Genomic DNA, 19,098 nt, shown 5'->3' with positions numbered 1-19,098 from the left:
AGCTGCCTTACCGCTATTTAAATACCAAATTTCAGCTGGAATGGAGAGGATGAGACTCCTGGTACACAGGAAAGCAGGACAGAGCTGAAATGTCTGTCCTTGTTCTTTAGTTCCTAATTTGAGATTTTCTTATGCGTTTGAATTTTTCCATAAATGGCTAGAGATCGTTTCTGTCTTATTCCTCCAATAAGAGGTTTAAATTCCTCATTTACTGCTCAGTACATCATTCAAGCTCTCCAACTCTCAGAGCAGAAAGCACTGCTTTTGGATCTTCAGTGGAGAGTTCTCTGCTCTTGGAGCAGGAATGAAGACACATAGCACGTTCCTTTTACAGAAAGAATTTTAGCAGTTATTTTGTAGTCAACTGAAGTGTGTATTTGTTTATCAGCAAAGTATTTTCTAAACACTTTTTTTTATAGTGTCTAAATATACTTTATTGTAGTTCCGAACCAGTTTCTAGCCACCATTAAAAAATTAAAAAGGAAAAATTATTTGCCTCAGATTTCTTTTCCTGGTGATACCACGTATCCCAGGACTGCCAAGCGTTCCTACCTTCTGTAGTTGTTACTTGACTTGTACAGCATTGTTGGCTGTGTTAAAAGAGACAGACTTGATCCTTATGCCTTGTCAATCTTACTTTAGATTTCATTCAGTTGTGTTGTGACTGGATTTAACAGAAAAGCTTTCCAATTTTTTTTCTCCTGTCAACCCTTCATTTTTCACTCTATCTTACCTTGTACACTGCCCCCAGGACTCTTTAAAATGTATTAAACATTGGAACCAGACTCCGGAGTCAGCAGCCCCTGTGCACAAGCTTCTCTCAGACTTCTGGAGTGCTGCACTGTGACAAACTGATTGGAATCAGTGCCTCTGTAGTAAGCCTGTGATGCAGTGTCCTCAGCCCTGCAAATCCCTGCAGGTAGTCCCAGCACAGGCCAGGCAGAGCAGGCAGTGGGCCCTGCAGTCCCCAGCCAGCACGGACATCCCCACCTCACAGGCTGGAATGCAGAGACTGAAGCTGTACCCTAAAATCTGGTGACGTCTTTTCATTTGTCCTACCACATCTGGGGACAGTAAGGATCTTAGACAGCATCTCTATGTGAAAGCTATTTAAAATTGCACAATACTGAGTTCTGATCTAAGGAGATCTGGTAAGCTGAGCAGGGTGGGTTAACAAGATATTTTCTGATCAGTCACAGCCTAAACGTGTCATTGGCAAAGGACTGGGATGTGCTATTTGTGACTTTTGCTTCCAAATGCAAACAAAGTACAGCTTTCCTTTTACCCAGCAGATGGCCAACTGCTCTTGCTAACAGAAATTAAACCTAAGCAGAGGCTTTCTCACGAACATTGATAGCCCTGCAGGTAGACACTTGAAGGGAAGGCAGCTTTGTTAAAAGATAAAATGAAAACCTATGGTAACTTCAAATTCAAGGCCTGATTATTTTGTGCCCTATGTTGGATCTCCCTTTCCTTCAGACAGCTCTCCTTGAGTAGTAAAGTACATGCAAGGCCTCTGGGAAGTGTGGTGTGTGCTCCAGGGATGTGTGGTGGTTTACTTCTACAAGGAGCACGAAAAGCTGCAATAACAGAAACAGTAGGCTTTGTATCCCTGGAAAAGCTTAGAAATATTAAGCTGAATTACAGGAGAACACGTAAATAAATGCTTTGAAGTTTTGTTCAGTGAAGCTCGATCTGCCATTCCCTGATCTTGTTCTTTCTCTGAAAGTTCAGTGCTGTTCCCAAGGGCATTGCAGGTTTAGCTGGACTTGGCTGCACCCAGTGGTTGCAGTTCTGCCTAATGCCTGTGACTTTAGGTGGTTGGAGGGTGCTCCTAGATGGGAACATGAAAGTCTAAACTCGAACTAGTATTTTCTCCAAAATTCACATTCAGGATTAACCCAGCAGCTTAGACATGGTACTGCAATATACAGTTACTCATCCGGAGGGGACGGGTTCACCTCACATCTTAGACTTATCCCTAATGTTTTGTCTCCCACCATTAACTTTTAGACAGTAGGTAGTTACCAGCATGTGCAGGCTGACGGACAGGCACCTTCTAGCATCAGTAAAGATCTCACAATGCCAAAATGAAGTAGCTAATGAAAAACAAACTAGGAATGGAAACAACAAACTTTCATCCATTGCTAGGAGATAATGCAGTCTAACGCAGTGTGGCAACCATTGGCAGACACTCAAAAGCAGGAGCATGGGGTGCTTAAGAGGCTTAGACTGACTACAGTCACAGGCTTTGTCAACCCACATCTCCAGGAACTGAGGACACAGTAGGCGTCAGTTCCCCTCCCAGACCTGCTTTGTTTGCAGTAGTTTTCCCTCTTCTGCTTTTCCCATACCTGGTACAGCCAGTGCTATTCAATCACCAGGAAGGTATGTATGTACGCCCCGTCACAGATTACTGTAGTACAGAAATTACAGAAAACAGTTTCCTGCTTTATTTGATATAATTTCTAGCACAATTTGAGTTACTGTTTTATTATTTCTCATATGTAGCCAATTAGCTTTTTCTGTATGAAAATCTCTCGGATGGCAACACAGCAAAGAATATAAATTAAGAAAGTATGACTCTATGCTAGAAAACTAAACTGGCAGGAATCTTACAGGCAGATAAAGTAAATAAAACAGCATTAATAATCTTAGCAAAGCATTCCAGATTTTGAAATGACAAAGTCCTTTTCAATAAGATTTTGCATTACTTAAACACTGACTGCAATGTGTTGTGCAAACAGTTTTAATGTTCTTCTCTTACTGACACGGGGGGTTATGCAACCAGACCACAATACACATGTTGCCTTTTGAAGACAAGTTTAAAAAGCAGTAAAGTATTATAAGAGTATCATTACAGGAGCAAAAGCTCTTTCTAATCATTCCAACTGTTCATTTCACAAGAGAAGGAGGTTGTTTAAACTCTGTTCCACGGTATATTATGAGTGTAAACCATAAAAAGCAACCTTGGGAGACTGTGCCTGCACCAGTCAACGATGGGTGCCACAAGCATTTGCCTTTCAGAGGTGGCAAATGATGCCATAAGTTCACATACAAAAGTATGTGCAAATGGCCTAAGAAATGCCAAACAGGTGGAATGAAAGGTTTCTGGCATGGAAAGCAACTAACCTGAGGGGAACTTCTGAGCAAGAGAGGCTGAGTGTGCTTCTCTCCCCTGCTAATGTTCTCTGCCATTCTGCCTTTTTACCTTGGCATCTGTTAACTTGATATGCTTTTACTATTTCCTGCCCTGCCCCAGGTGTCTCTAAGCTTCGTATTTGATTTTTGGCACCCTTTTCCCTTTCGTGCTTATGCTTATTTCAGGCAACAGCAGCTGCATGGAATAAATCATTTGTGTTTTATAGAGCCATTGTTCAAAGCTGTGTTTAAGAGTGCTCTTACACATTTGCAATAGTAAACAACTATAGAAGCTGGAATTAATAAAAACATAATAAAAAGGCAGAGCTAAATACTGTTATACAGTGAAAGCAATTGGAAGTATGCACGTACAAAAATACTTCTTTGATTAGCACGTTATGAAGGAACAATCATTTTTAGAGGAAGAGCATGCAGTACTTATTTCATCTACTAAGATGCATCATTGATTTTGTGTTTTGACTCCAGTTTTGAATAAACATCACAAGGCTGAGATGTTAGATTCACTTTCTTCGTTTTGTGAGTAAATGTCACTTTAGGTCCTCTTTCAACCAAGTGACCAGTACTGTGGTGCATACTGGAACAGCCTCAGGGATGATCTAGTTATGTTGGGACTACAGTTGTTGGAAAGGGAGAGAGATTCCAGCTAAGAACACAAGTCTTCTCTCTTTTTCCATCATTTCTATCTTTTTGCAGAAGAGAAGCATTTGGCATACAACTCCTCTGGCAACTCCACACCAGGCCAGAGGCTGCCTTGCAACAAAGCTAGTCCTTGGAGTCCATATTTGACCTTGTTGCTGGAAAAAAACCTAGTGGCTTGGCTGTAGCAGAATTTTCTCTGTAGTCTGTTTTAAGTGGGTTACCCACAAATCACTAATTAAAATGAGTGGATCCCTAGAACAGATGAATTCAGACTTATCAGTGAGACTTGCTATTTTAAGGAGTATTTTACATTTTACAAGAAAGGAAAGAAAAATTAAAGTAAGCATCTTTTGATAACTTTGCATATTCCACTCATATAGCCAACTCCTATTTTGTGAACAGCTGTATGTATAACGTGCATTTTTATATTATCTAGAACTTCAGAACACAAGATGGCAGTGTACATTGTAGTGAATTCAGGCTTCGAGCTGCTCCTCCTAGTCAAACAGAGCATATAACATTTTATTCAGTTGTATATTAATCTGGTCATGTACTTGCGGTATTAGAAATAAACCTAAAAGTATTTGTCAACACCAGAAACAAATGCAATTTGCCAATAAATGAATACTGCATGAACAAGTGTTAGGTAAAGCTTAATTCAAGATTTTATCGTACATAACAACACTCTGGAGACATTAAAAGCCTCTTATGGAACTCCTCAATTGCAATAACAAGAGGGTATCCCTTTATGAAGGAATAGAAGTTGGCTCAGTCGTAAGAGCTTCCAGAGCAGAATTGGCTGCTGGGGAAAAGCACATAAGAGAGCTGGCAGCCTGAAAGATGTGAAAAGCTCAGGGCTCTCAGAGGAGTAGTGCAGACCACTGAAGTGGAACAGGCTGAACAGTATCTAAAATTGAACAGGTGCCTTCCTATGAAAAAAACAACAAAGCGGACAACTGTTTGGCATGACAATTCAGAGAAAAAAAAAATTCCACTGAGAGGCATCAAATTAGAGGCTAGGTCTCTGGCTGATGACAGAATTGCTTAAAGAACTGCAAGGAGTTGGACCTTTCTGTGCGTAACTCCAGAGAAAGCTCATTCAGAGTCTCTCTGAGTACAAGTGGCCAAAGAGAACTGCAGTAATGAACTTTCTATGCAGCTACCCCCCCAGTCCCTTTTCTTGGTGTGAGCCAAATGTTGGAATTAGTAGGTGTAGCTACAAAGTTGTCTTGGCTGCCTTTCTGAACTGAACTTCTAGTATTTGGTTATGCAAACACGGCCTTATTAGAAAGGCTAGCTACATAGTCAAGAAAGCCCTCAGAAAAATAGTAATATTTCAGAGTATAAAATAATTCTGGAAAACATTGTCCCTGTGAGATGTGTAACACTGACAAAATTCTAGGCAGTCGTGCTTCCTTCCTGGGGGATGTTGGTATGACATTGCCTCTCTGCAGCCAAACTCACGGCACTAACAGGCAAATCAGGCTGACCCAGAAGATCAAAACTCAACACCAAGGTTCATCATTTCTGGATACAGCTTTTAATTTAACATAGTTATTTGGAATTAGGTTATGAAAATGTATATAATTTCTTTCAGACAGGTGTGATTTAACTATTTCATATTTTTCTCTCCAGATTGAGAATATTTGTCATTTTGCATTGTGCTGGTCTATGCAACTCACAGTAGTGTGAATGGAGCATGGCATCCAAAACTTGACCAGCGTTTTTGATAGAAGGTGGAATTGGGAATGCTGGTCCCCACATCTACTTTTCTTATTGTCATTATTCATATGTAAAAATCCCTCAACTGCAGTAGCTCCAGTGAAAAGTTGTGAGATTTTTCATGGTGGTCCACTCCTCTTGTTACAATTAAATCGACTGCTGCTTGTTATTGCCTTATGTTCCCATGCATAAGTCACTGGGTTTATTCCAAGAATTTTTTCCCTTCTCTCTGAGTTTGCATAAGATTGAATTTGGCATTGATTCAAATAAAATAATTCAAATGTCATTTTTCCCTCATATTTAAACTAAGGCTGGGTGTGGGCTTGTGACTAAAATAAGGTGTCTTACCTAGCAGTTTCAGTCATTTGTTCTATTTGTCACCGCAGATTACAGAAAGTGTGGTATGCACAGAATTATGCATGCACTTTTCAGCCATCTAAATAGAGGATAAATTGAACATGTCATGGTTCTAGGGTAGTAATTTATATTGAATACAAGCTGGGAAGGGACCAGAGCCAAACCCTCAGATCTAAATTACCTTGAGTTCCAGGGAAATTTTAATCCAAATAAAAACTTCACAGCTGCTCATTATATAATTAGTGAACCAACAGGAGATCATGTCTCAGCACTCCCAAACTAAAGAATTTACACCAAAATTGAAATTTGTGGCATAGTCCACAGGTGTCCTGTACTGACCCTGACCACCAAAGTTCTGTGTGCAGTTATTGCCTCTTGAATTCTGCTGTCTGTTGTAACCACTCTGAATGTCTTTGCTGGCTTTTATTTATTCCCATTCTCCATAAATGAACTTTTTGTGCCTGATATTTCCTTCCCGAGTGTGTGTTATGAGGATTCACAAACTCAAGATTTTTCATGTATGAACTGTTGAAGTGGGTCTCATGGCCACCTTTTCATTACAGGTGCTTTTTCAAGGTTTGATTTGCCTCTTGTCTTTGGCAGCCCTGGGAATTGCCTGCCTTTCAACTTCCTATGAATGCAGATATCACTGGTAATGTCCACGTTTGGGAGGAGAAAGGAAAACGTTTTATTTTCTTGCTTCTTATGCATGGTCTTCCCTACATCTTCTTTTGCTTCTAGTAAAAACCCATCCACTTTTTTATGTCAGTAGTCAGCCCATGTAGACATACACTGAAATTCCTTCTTTAGGTAAAATAGTTCTTACTTTTCTATTCGGCATCAGTCCTAATCCAACCTTCTTTTCCTGGGTATAACCAATTTCCCCATAATCGAAGGTAATCTACCATCCTCTCACAATAAAAAGTAGCTGTAATAGCCCACCCCAAGATTAATCTCTCACTCCCCAGTATTTCACAAAAGCATCTGTTTGACCCGACCCAACCCAAATCAAAATTAATTTCTTTCCCATAGTCCAAAACAACTTCTTCCCTCCAAAATAAACCCTTCTTCTCCTGCCATTAAATTCTAATGACACTTGCAAATTCAGGAAGTCGTGGTGGAGCAGAATGATAGTAGTCCTAGGGGCATTTTAACCTTTTCATTTACTGCAAAGCATCATCCCTCTGCCTTTCATCAACCTGTAATGTAAAAGGCAAGGTCTGGTTATGAGGGGATGGAGCAGGAAATGTCAGCAGGCCGGAGATTGCTACCTTCTGGTCCAGCACAGGCACCCAGGCTCCAGCTGGGGCTGCAGGCTTCAGAGCTGTTCAGGGCAGGGAATGACAGAGGGAAAGGATATTGGGGGTTATTGCTCCCACAGATAACATTCCCCAGGTAAACACTGATTGTCATAATGAAAGTAAAAGGCAATATATTTAAAACTGGCAAAAGTAATACACCTGCGAAACATGCTTGCAAATGGTATCATTGAGGCTAAATGCTTAACAGGATTCAGTAAAAGGTTATACATACATATTCATACATTTATGTGGGGAATTAGATTGGACCTGATAAAAATTCATAATGGATATAGATGTTCACAGTTCAGGGCATAAATCAGCCACCAGCCTGAGGTTAGAAAATAACTTCCCCTATAGTCAGGTTATTATACAATTATCCATTCTACTTGTGGAGGGGGGGAAAGGAGGTTGAAGAATAGGGCAATTTCCTCAGAGACATCTGGGAATTACTATTGGCAGACAACTAATTTATATTTGATCTGGTATGGAAGTTCTTATTACATCAAATAATGTAATTTAGGATTAAAGCATATGATTTATTTTGTATTTTCTTACTCTTTATGTAATCAAGTTCATGCCTGAGGGCAACTGCAAGCCTTTTCCTTTTAAGCCAGCCAAAGTTAGTGAAATCCACTGTGCTGCATTTTCTCACAGAACCTCCTTAAAAACAGCTTCGAATTTTCCAAGGAAGTCAGGCAGAGTCCCAGGAATTTAGTTTGTTGAAAAGCTAGCCGACTAATATAGCCAACAACTGTCTTAGAGAAAAAACTGCGTGCACGAACTGCAGTAAAAATCTCATATTCTGAAGAGTTCTCATTCTTGTTAAGTTTGCATAATAACCTAAAAAGACTCACAGAGCTCCTGAATGTCACAAATTAGAGCATGCAGCCTACCCCGGGACTGCTTTTTCTGCTTGGTACTGTCAGCTCACTTGAGCAAAACATACATGTTCAGCGGACTTGTTTTCATTAAGCAACACACCTCCAGCTCCCTTGTTGCACTTGCAAACAGTCTGCAAGCCAACACAACACACACCACACACTAATAAAAACAGCCTTTGTGACCTTGCAAACTGATAGCTTGATTGAAAATCAAATTCTTAGTCAATTGATTAAGAAACTATAAGTGAACACAGGAAATCGTTTACGTTTGCTGCAGGGTTCAAGGGATGCTAACTGCATTCTGCTATAGTTTGCGGAATGCATGTGATACACTTATCGTAATAGCATGAATTATCATCACAATAGATGTGGGAAACTGAGGAACATTTATTAACCAAACATCTTACCAATTTTCACAAGCAAAAAGTGGTATCAGTCTCTCTTAGGCATAATTTCTGTTCCTAGTAATACTAGAAACATTGCACAGTGATAGCTCAACATCTGGAAGGTTCTAGGGCAACAATCAACAAACACTGTGGTTTTATTAAAAAAAAACTTGCTGTGCCAACTTGAGTGATCTGCTTGGACAGGTTTATAAAAGGAATGGCTGAAGTGAAGGCAGCAGATGTAATGTAGTAGATTTTCTTAAAGGTTGCAAATAATATTCCATAAAAATCTTGCTTGAAAAATGAATTCAAGCTGGCTGTGCTAGGAAAGCTGTGAGTTTGTTGTGGAGCACCTGACCTGTCCCCTTATGTCCCCCCAGCCAGGGCTCCCCCAGCTCAGTGCCCAGTGCTGTAGGTGTTGGAGGCAGGAGGCTTTGCAGGCTCCAGTTACTGTGCTGTCCTCGTTTAACACACAGGGTCTGCGACTGCTTTATGGCTTTCTCAGAACAAATAGGGCAACTCCCTTAAGCACAACTAACTCTTAACAGCGGCAATGTTACCAGCCCTGCAGCTGAATCTCAAGTGACGGTTATGATCATATGGGGTGGGCCTTGTTGGGACCATTTGACACCAGTCTTCTGCTAGTCACATATGCAGTTTTGTTGTGTCTCCTGCCTCCTTATGTCCTCCTGCTGCTACTAATGACACCCTGCCAGCAGCAAGCGATTTCCCTGGGAAGCTCCCAGGCTGCTGACAGCCCATCTGCCTCCTTCTGCCAGCTACCAGACTGCTGCCCTGTCTCCCATGTAGGCTTCTCCCTCTCCAACATGGCTCACAGTATGCTGGAAACCCCAGTACATACTCAGAACCTCAGTACAGTGTTGTAAAGACATATGATATATTGAACTGTGAGATGTTTGAGGTATGATAAATATTCGTGCGAGGGCTGATTTTTTTTTTAATGTTTTCATCAAGAAAATAAACTTCAGGATACTGCTGACATTTACAATTGTACATCGCAAAAAGCTGCAAATACCAATGAAGAAAGAATTATAGATGGGGTGTAAAGTAATGGTGCACTCAAAAAGTAATCGTTTTGATCTAGAATAAGGCAAATTGATAAATAGTGTACAAATAACCCAAATAATTTTTCAGTGGAAGAAATAACCTGAAAAGCAAGAACTGGAAAAGAGAATGATGGGAAACTCTCCTTCTTCCCTGGCAACTAGATGCGAGTTTGCACAGGACATGGCAAGGCAAAAGAGCAATGTCATTTTGGACTCCCAATTAGGAGCTGTAGCAGCATCAGGTTAAGTCATTTTCTTTATGATTTTGGCTTAAAATATTCTGTTCCATCCACAGCACTATCAAAAAGACAAAAGATAAATGAGAAAGAGTTATGAAAAAAGCCAGAATAGCAATCAATGGCTGAAGGCCGGATTTATTTGGAAAAACGTGTATATGTTTAACTTGTCCAAACCTTTAAGGGTAGTTAAGGGGAACCCATAATGGATGACTTCTGGAACAGAGTACTTAGAAATACAAAGTAGGAAAAAAAGCGGTCAGCAGGTCATGGGCCGCCAGAGATCCCAACACTGGGTTGTTAGCTCCTGCTGCTGAGCAGCTGCCAAATTACTCTAGTAGCAGATCCCAAAAGAGTGCCTAAAAATAAGGGTTGCATTTGTATTCTGAGAGTCAAGCTTAGTTTTTGTTTCCTCAGAAACTCACTTCCAGAGACAAACCTCCCTGTTTCTACCACATATTTAAATAAAAAGTGGGCACGTGGTCCAGCAGAGTGCCGAGAATCACACCCATTGCTTGATATTCCTTCCTATTCAAATACAGTCTTCATTCATCCCTAGGCCTAGTGGTACCTCTCCCTATAGCACACTAACGGGGATGAGATCAGGAGCAAGGCTAATGGGTGGCAACACCATGTACGTAATGACATATTTAGGAGAGGAGAGAAAGAGGCAAGTTAAGCTAGAAAGAAAAAAAAAAGTAGAACCAGGCAAAATACCAACAGAAACAGCATGACTCCAGGGTTTCTGCATTTCTGACTGTTGCCTTCATACCGCGGCATAGAGGACACGTCGGCACTGGAAGCTGGTCTGTGCAACTTGTTCAAGGTCTTACCTCTGCTGCCTAGCTTGCAGTGAGACTGCAGGAGCGTTCCTACGCAGCGCTGGCATCTGCCCTCCTGCCTGTGCCCATCTTCACAACCCCGAGCACATTTGGAAGTTAGCACCCCAGCAGACACATCAGGACAGGCTCAGCACTGGGGGCTGCTGAAGGCTACCAGGCTGCCTGCGTAACAGCCCTGCGGACCAGAAGCAGAGCATCCTGTGCGTGTGGCTGCTCCATGAGCAGGTCTTGCAGAACAGTGGGAATAGAGTCAGCAGGTTGCTTATGTTTTAAAAGTGGTAAGTAAGGACTCCTTGCTGGGTTAGCAGAATATATGGGGCATGACAAGAGGCTGAAGGAGTAAACAACATATTATATTGCCATGTCATGTGACTAGCATGAGGAAAATATCAAAAAAAAGAGAAAAAGCAAGGGAAAAAAGTGGCAATAAAGCAGCCAGCCTCTCCCTTTCTCTTTGAAAATAAAACAGGAAATAACTTGGGGTTTCCCCTATTTAGCAAACACTTTTGTTATAGCAGAGGACATACAGAATGAGTTAGAGGATAAGGAATGTCTTTCCTAGAAGAGATTATGAATGTATCATAGATTTAACACTATTTGAGTTCTTAATTCTATTCGTATAGATAGTGCTAGTATACTAAAATACCTTGATAAGACAGATATTCTACTCAATGTTTGTGTTACCTCTTGCATCGGAAAATGAAAGTTAATGAGACCTCAGTATTATTCTCACTTTCACACTTTATGGAATTTTTGGGGGTGGAAAGGGCAACAAAAAGTCCATTAACAATTATAGTATACATTAGAGAAATGTTTAGGCTCTCCGAGTTCCTGGGAACACCTGAGAATTTAAAGACAAAGATAGGCAGGCAGGAGCTGGGTCAGCTCACCTATGGTGTAAATGTATTCCAACACTTAGAGGATGGTGGGGAGTTCAACAGCATATCAGACATGGGGTTCTGACTCCAAAGCACATGATACACTTCAGGCTCTTTGTAATATGTTTATTTATAGTTAGTCTGGCTTCAGCAGTTGAAGTCACAAAACTAAGGCTTTTAAAATTATTCCTAGTATGTTCAGAACAATGCAGGTTGCAAATGTTTCTATTCATGGATTTTAAATTGCTGTATTTACAGGATCATTAATTCTGGAATAAGTTCCTTCATCTATTTTAGCTTATTTCAATATTTAATTCTAGAACAGTTTTTCTATTCTAGAGTTGTTCCAGAATTGTCTTGGCTCCAGAAGGTCATAGAAGTATCCTTCATGAGACATACTGATATTGTAGTATTCCCTGGGTAAAACAAGAATTAGGATTCTAGTTGGGTTAGGAGCACAGATCACATCGTTTATTATCTGCAGATGCCAGGACATTAAAGCTTTCAATTGTTTTCCCACCAAACTGAATGAGGCAGTTCGTTAATACAATTACCTCTGTATAATTGGAAACTAAATCATCGATGACTGTGTGATTTGAATATTACTTTAAATAATTTCATTTTTATGATGCTATTTTGTTGTACATGGTATCACCAAATAGCTTATTAATTTTCCTGCTGACTGTGATTTGAGTTTGCACCTTTCTTTGAGAAGGAAGAGGCACATTTTCAACCTTTCTAGTTTTATGGGATACGGCATGCATTGCTTTTAATTATTTAGCCTGACAGACATTAACACTAGAAGTGCATAGTCCATAGCAAGCGAAACAAGAGGGAAGGACCGGGTGGATTATAACTGCCCCAGGAAGAGGAGGAGGCACCAGAGGTCTTTGGCAAGGCCCTTACAGAAAATTGGAAATTTGGAGTAGACAACAAACACAGAAGTTGAGCGTTGTGAAGGATTTCCCCCGCTCCTTTCAGAGGAGCGTCCCTAGTCACTGCCTGTTCACTCTTTTGGGAAAAAAAAAAAGCAGTTTAAAAGTATTTGGACAGGTAATAGGGAGAAGAGCTACAGACTACTTGCTCTGTGTCATGGTCCATCTGGATTTGTCAAATTTACAGGACAAGGTACTCTGTAAATTAAACTTTATTTTATGACCTCATTAGGAGAGAAAACAAACGTGACAAACAAGGGCTCAATCCCCTTTGTACAGGCTAGTCTAGCACGTGAATTCACTAATTCATAACTAAAGTCATGAGGTTTCTAACAAGTTCTCTAATTAGTAACTCACAATTCATTAACTCGTAACTTGTAACTTGTGTACCTATGAGCAAAATAATTACCTACCCAACTGTGAGGGTGCTCATCCTTCCTCCTCTGTCACGGTGTGGGTGTCCCCTGCATCACACTGGGAACACCAGTAGTGTTTTATCAGCACTGTTTTTGTCATGTATCCAAAACATAGCACCATACAAGCTACTATGAAGAAAATTAACTCTATCCCAGACCAAACCAGTACAATCTCCACACCTTATTCCATACCATTTATATCATGCTCAGGTCCTACACTATCCAATAGATCCTTATCAGTTACTTTCCCCCTTCCCATGCTTTGCTATATACAGAGATATCATTCCCCTAGTCTAGGGACCACCCCTGTAAAATGTCCATAAAATGTCCACTGAGTTCATTAGTCCGTGACTTGAGTTCTATCTGTTATGGTGGTCACTCAGGACAGGAGAGGTGGTGCGTTGCGTGCAGTTATTGGGCACCAAAGCTCAGGCTGTGTTACTGCTGCACTTGCACTGCTTTTTGTAAGGCACGTCTTCCACTGATGGTGGTTCCTGCCGTAGTACTTGCTATAACATGCAACTTGAACTATAGGTTACAACAATTTAAAGGTATATCCATTACAATCTCTGCCTCTGGTCCCTTTGGACACCGCAGTGTACTCCTCCCCTTGTCTCTGCTCCAGTGTGGACTTACCCACAGACCACAGGCCCACCCACTCCAGCATGGACTTACTCATGGGCCACAGCCTCTTCAGGGTTATACCTGCTACAGCCTGGACTTATCCATAGCCACAAGTCTATGCTCCAGCATAGACTTATCCACAGACACAGACACTTTGGGGTGTCCTGCTCCTCCATGAACTTATCCACAGGTCACAGTCCCTTCGACTCAAGCTGACACTGGAGCTCCAGCCTGTCCAGCACAGAACAGCAGCGATGCCCTGGCCGTCAGCCAGCCCAGGCACATGGCCACTGCCTTTATCAAAATGCTCCCAGGCACAGCAGGGTGAGATGATAAGCCCCACAACAAACAGCAAGAGCAAAAAGCAGCCACTAACAAGCACTGGACTCTAACATACAGTAAGGCAAGCAAGCCCCGTGGCAAGCACAGGACCCTGCCAATTAATAGCTAAACAGCTGTAACAGCTATAAATTTGGTCTAGCAAACTCCAGTCTAATCTGTTGTTACTTCGAACCCTTCAGGCCCCGTGTTGGGCACCGAAAAGGACTGTCTTGGATTAATCCCAGTGGGCAGCTCAGCCCCATGCAGCCACATGCTTGCTTACCCTAGTGGGATGGGGAGATAATCAGTAGGGTAAAGTGAGAAAATTTGTGGGTTGAGATAAAGACAGTTTAGTAGGTAAAGCAAAAGCTGTGCATGCAAGCAAAGCAAAATTAGGAATTCATTCACTACTTCCCATCGGCAGGCAGGTGTTCAGCCATCTCCAGGAAAGCAGGGCTCCGTCACGCTTAATGATGACTTGGGAAGACAAATGCCATAACTCTGAACATTCCCCCTTCCTCTTTCTTCGCTTCAGCTTTTATTGCAGAGCACAGTGTCATATGGTATGGGAGATCCCTTTGGTCAGTTGGGGTCAGCTGTCCCAGCTGTGTCCCCTCCCTGCTCCTTGTGCACCTCCAGCCCGGTGGGGCAGCCTGAGAAGACGAGAAGGCCTTGATGCTATGTGAGCAGTGCTCAGCAATAGCTAAAAACATCCCTGTGATATCAATATTTTTCATCACAAATCCAAAACATAGCACCATACAAGCTATTGTGAAGAAAATTACAAAACCAGTTCAGTAAATAAAAAAAAAAATTTTTTTAATTGACCAAAAAGTCTGCATGAGTTTTCACTGTGTGAAAGACACAATAAGCTCAACAACTAAGAAATGTCCTTGATCTTGTTTTTAATCAAGCTAACGTAATAGGAGGTGAATTCTTAATGTGTAATGTTGGTAAAATGTGCACCCCGCAATTGTCTGTACGTAAGCATCTGTATGTTACAAAAAGCTCTTCTGAAAATTGTTACCTGTTGAGTAGACCTGGCTGCTGTTGCAAAATGAAGCACCGCTGAGTGATACTGTCAAGATAACAGTCCTTCTCCTCTATGAATGAAAAGGGCGGTCATGCAGAGTGCCTCCAAAGGCTTCTAACATACTGCCACAAAGCGGCTAAATCATCCTTACAAGCTCTTTTATCTGTTTTAAATGCATTGTTCTCAAGAATTTTTCAACTTGAAAAGAAATTAATTTCTCAGTTTAAGTCATCAAGCCATAACAAGACAGAAACTCTGGCAGTCACGCAATCAAAGCATTTCAATGTCAGTTTATTCTACAGGATGAGACAAGTACCAGCAGAAGATAAACCATTCCTGATTCCACAGAGCCAAATTTAAAGTTGAACTTTCCTCAGGAAGAGTAAGGGTCTATATTCTACTTGTTCTTACTCAGGTACAAAGTTCTACCACTTCTTGTATTTCTGTGGTTCCTGGGAATGAGATCATAACTATACTTAACGTCCAGGATGCGGGAAAAGGTTGTAGGCCTACGGTTACTATTTCACTAGTACTAAAGACAGGGTCTTCTCCATGAAGTGAGGAAGGAACCAGCTACTGCACTTCAGACTGTAAGTTAATCTCATCTAACTTTTAGATGGTAAGGGTTTGGGAAGATGAATTCCAACAATTGTGGCTGAGGACATACCATCTTATGCCAACAACCAAGCAGGGATCCATGGTCCATCTCATGACTTTGGGACGTAAGAAGGGAACAGAGCTTGTGCCGCATGTGATGCTGATTCCAGAGTCCTTGGATTACACCTCGTGCACAGCTCTCTGTGAAATAGAGGATGTCTCCTTATCACTGAGTGAAAAATAATTTTTTTTTCATTGAATCCTTTCATCATTGTTTTTCTAGTGACATTGCAGGGAATAATTTTAAAATGAAAGTTCTTATTAAAGATGTAACATCGAAAAAACTTCTAGGCAAAATCCCAGACCCTGAGAGTCACTTCTCATTACAGTCTCAGTCAAAATAGTCACTGGTTCAAACCTCAGAAATTCAGTGTGACTGAAATTCACTCGGCAAGTCAGGACTTCTCTCCAACATTTTTCAGAGGTTTGAAAGATTTTATTCTGACAGATACTTTCCTCCATTGCCCTTGTATTTGAAGGTACCCAAACTAGCAAGGTTTCTAAAATGTGTATTTTCAGCAGTAGATGGCACTATGAAGTTTCTATCTTCATAATTATTCTAATACAAAATAATATTAAATGTTGTGCAGATACATTAGAAATAACTTTATCAAAATGTTGTTAATAGTCCATTATCTGAAAATATGGGCAGATATTTCCATTTTCCTATTCCTGTAATTTTAAAAAGAGCATGAAAAAATTTTGGAATAAATTCTGATAATAAAATAAATGTTTTTCTAAATATTACAATTGACAAAAAGTCTAATGCAAGAATAGGAATAATGAGAATGTCTAATATAAAAATAGGCAACTAATAACATTTAAAATTATGTGTGTCATAAAAAGTTCTCTATACTCTTTTTACTCTTCAGTAAAGTACCACCGTGGGTTGTTCTTGAATATGCTACTTCAGATTTCCTGGAAATTATATCTATCTTATTTGGATACAAACTGTAATATTGCAATAATGAGTGTCAATACATATAACGAGGTACCTGCGTTTTAAAAGATCAATGAACTATACTGACAGGAATACAGCAAATGGAAAAGCGTTTGGATTTTTCTTTGCTTGGCCAAAAGTTCATATTTACAAGCGGAGACCAAAGCATTACACGTGGGCCCATATTCCTTTATGTATTCCATATGGCCATGTTATTATATCCCATAAAAACTCCAGAATTAGAAAGATGCAATGTTAATTGAAAACATTTTCTTCAAAATTTCAAATACAAAAAGCTATAAAAAGCAACTAACAGACAAGCCTGTGTTTCCAGGTATTTCAGGTTGTTTAATCAAATGAAAATAACAATATTGCAAAAGTGCTGCTCATAACTTTGTTTCAGAAAGCTCCTAATGCCATACACCTCGTTTGTCAGTGGCGTATGGTGGGATGAGTGCAGTGATATACAGCATTTTCATACAGCTGAGTTTAGGATGGCTGCCTTACTCATCAGAAATGAAGCGCCGGTCTCCCTGAGTTCAAGGTGTGAAGATAAGGAAAGGGGAAAAGAAATTAAGCAAGCAACACAAATGAAATATATAGTCACTGCTCTTTTATCTGGCCTGGCCAGAAAGTGTCCTTGCCTTTCTTTTTCACCCCAGGCTCCATGCAAGCTGCTTAGCTTTGCATACTATTTCTGCGCTGTGATACAATCTGTGCCAACGCCTAAGATTCACGTTTGCTTTTATTTTGCTTTCTATTAAATAAAGCACATAGAAAAGACACCTTTATAGCTTCAGGGCAATTTTTCACAAACTGACATTGTGTATTACTCATTTTGTGCTAACATGATCTGCTTGCTGTTTCTTTTATAATACTGAAAAAGTCAAAAGCTTCAGTATTTAATAAAAACATAATTTGCAAGGAGCTGGCAGCAGCTGTACTCAAAGGTTTTTTAACTTATGACAACCCCAACTTCTGTTTCTCCAGAGTCTCCAACAGACTGCTTTCAGCTGCATTCCGTTGGGTTCACTTTTAGACCACAGAATAAAGTGGTCCTACAAAAATAATACACATGAATATACTTAAAATTTTGCTGCTGATTCTCCGTTACAAATGATTTATTGTTGCCATCCATTCTCCCTCCACGGAATTGAAGCCATCGCATCATTTAAGAGCTCCCTCGATATACCTAGTTCATTCGGTGATACAGCACGTGTTCTGCTTAGACCTCTGTAATATGTTTAGTGGTGCTACAGATGTGTTTTACCTAAACCTTCATTGTAAGGCAAGTGCTCCCACTGTATCTAGTACAGTCATCCAACACACATATAACAACTTCTGCCTTCTTTCTTCAAAGGGTTCTTCTTCCTTCAAAGGGATATATCAATTTCATATCATTACAGCAAGCAATATCTTTGGGTAGACACCCATCTGCAACATGATGGTGCAAAGAATTTTTAAAATCATTACGGATTTATCAAATTTATACACTTGTGCTATTTTTTAATTTGTAAAGTCACACTCTTGTACCTTGCAGGGCAAACGTGAGAACAAGATCTTCACGCCAGGCCTGTTTAAATTGCGAGGTGCAGTAACACAGCTGACGGGCTGTGAACACCCAAAGCGGGCACAGCGCACAGTCTGAGAGAGGCTACGGCAGCACGCTGGCTGCAAGCCACACGAGCCAAATAAGCACCTACAAAGGAATACTTAGATCTGCTGTTATGGCTAGTAAGAGTCTCCTAATTCCACGCTATTTGGTTATATTAGATCATTGAAAGTAGACACAAAAATGGGCCCAAAGGGTGACCGAAGGATCATTTGAAAGGTCTGTATTGTCATATACTGACAGCCGGGCTACAAACAGAATGGCAGCAGTCATACGCACTTCCAAGCCGTACTCAGTGCACTGAATTGACTGTCTATTTGACTGCTCCTTGAATTTCCAAGTGGAACTCAGCTTGCTCTCCGATTAACGTCGTTTACCAAATAATGACAAGTGATTTAAGATAAGTCACTCCAATTATTTGGTAACTATGACACAGGGGCAGGGACCCAGGCCTGTGGCCCGTCCGCTCCACAGCATCCCCTCCTACTCTGGGGTCTGCCGGGGCACGTTCTTGCTGTTACGCCTGAGGAATATGGTGTGTTGTCGTATGCACATTAAATAGTTGGAGAAGACAAAAGGTTGACAAAAAGTTACTAGTAACGACCAGTAACATTACTGCTCGGGGGGGCACCCCTTCTGAAGGTATAAATTCCGTGCAATTTGTCTGTATCGAACCCCAGATCTCCTTATCTCCTTTTCGGCCGTTTTGGGAGTTTGGACGCTGGTTCGGCAGCAGGCAGTCGGTGCACCGGCGGCTCTGCCAGGCCGTTACCGTGTCGCCCCCGCCTTTCTGTCCCCGCAGTGCCGCCCACCGCTACCCACTGCCGGCTCGCTTCCATCTTCCCACCTCGCTCCGTGGGTACGCCATACACGGATACACACGCAGACAGGCAGCGGGGATGGGTGCGGGCAGCACCGGCGCCCACCCGCTACGGCCGGATCAAGACGCGGCCGGCCGTTACCGCGGGCAGGGCAGGGGGCGGCGGAAGCCCCGGGGGCGGGCGAGGTTCCCGGCACGGCCGCCGCAGCCGCCGCTGCCGGGAAAGGAGCCGCCTTCCGCGGGCTCCCGAGGCCGTTGAGTGGCTGGAC

General features: G+C 41.4%; 1 protein-coding gene across 4 annotated transcripts in view; it reads right to left on the bottom strand.

Moving 5' to 3' along the window:
- The window catches only part of AGPS (alkylglycerone phosphate synthase), an 89,500-nt gene extending 70,525 nt beyond the window's left edge, over window positions 1-18,975 (bottom strand). Inside the window, exons 1-4 of one of the 4 annotated variants that reach the window (XM_054207759.1) lie at window positions 15,468-18,975; window positions 14,795-14,870; window positions 12,820-14,420; window positions 10,585-10,768 (exon numbers count right to left, since the gene is read on the bottom strand). In XM_054207759.1, coding sequence (XP_054063734.1) covers window positions 10,585-10,640 — 56 coding nt within the window. In that variant the 5' untranslated portion in view covers window positions 10,641-10,768; window positions 12,820-14,420; window positions 14,795-14,870; window positions 15,468-18,975. Of the gene's footprint in view, window positions 1-10,584; window positions 10,769-12,819; window positions 14,421-14,794; window positions 14,871-15,467 lie in introns of those variants that run through there. The other 3 variants (XM_054207760.1, XM_054207761.1, XM_054207762.1) reach the window with 3 other exon arrangements.
- Window positions 18,976-19,098: the final 123 nt, after the last annotated feature.

The sequence above is a fragment of the Rissa tridactyla genome, chromosome 7 (assembly GCF_028500815.1).
Source record: "Rissa tridactyla isolate bRisTri1 chromosome 7, bRisTri1.patW.cur.20221130, whole genome shotgun sequence".
Classification (NCBI taxonomy): domain Eukaryota; kingdom Metazoa; phylum Chordata; class Aves; order Charadriiformes; family Laridae; genus Rissa; species Rissa tridactyla.
The sequence above is the reverse complement of the archived record's forward strand: the minus strand, read 5'-3'. Positions and strand labels throughout refer to the sequence as shown.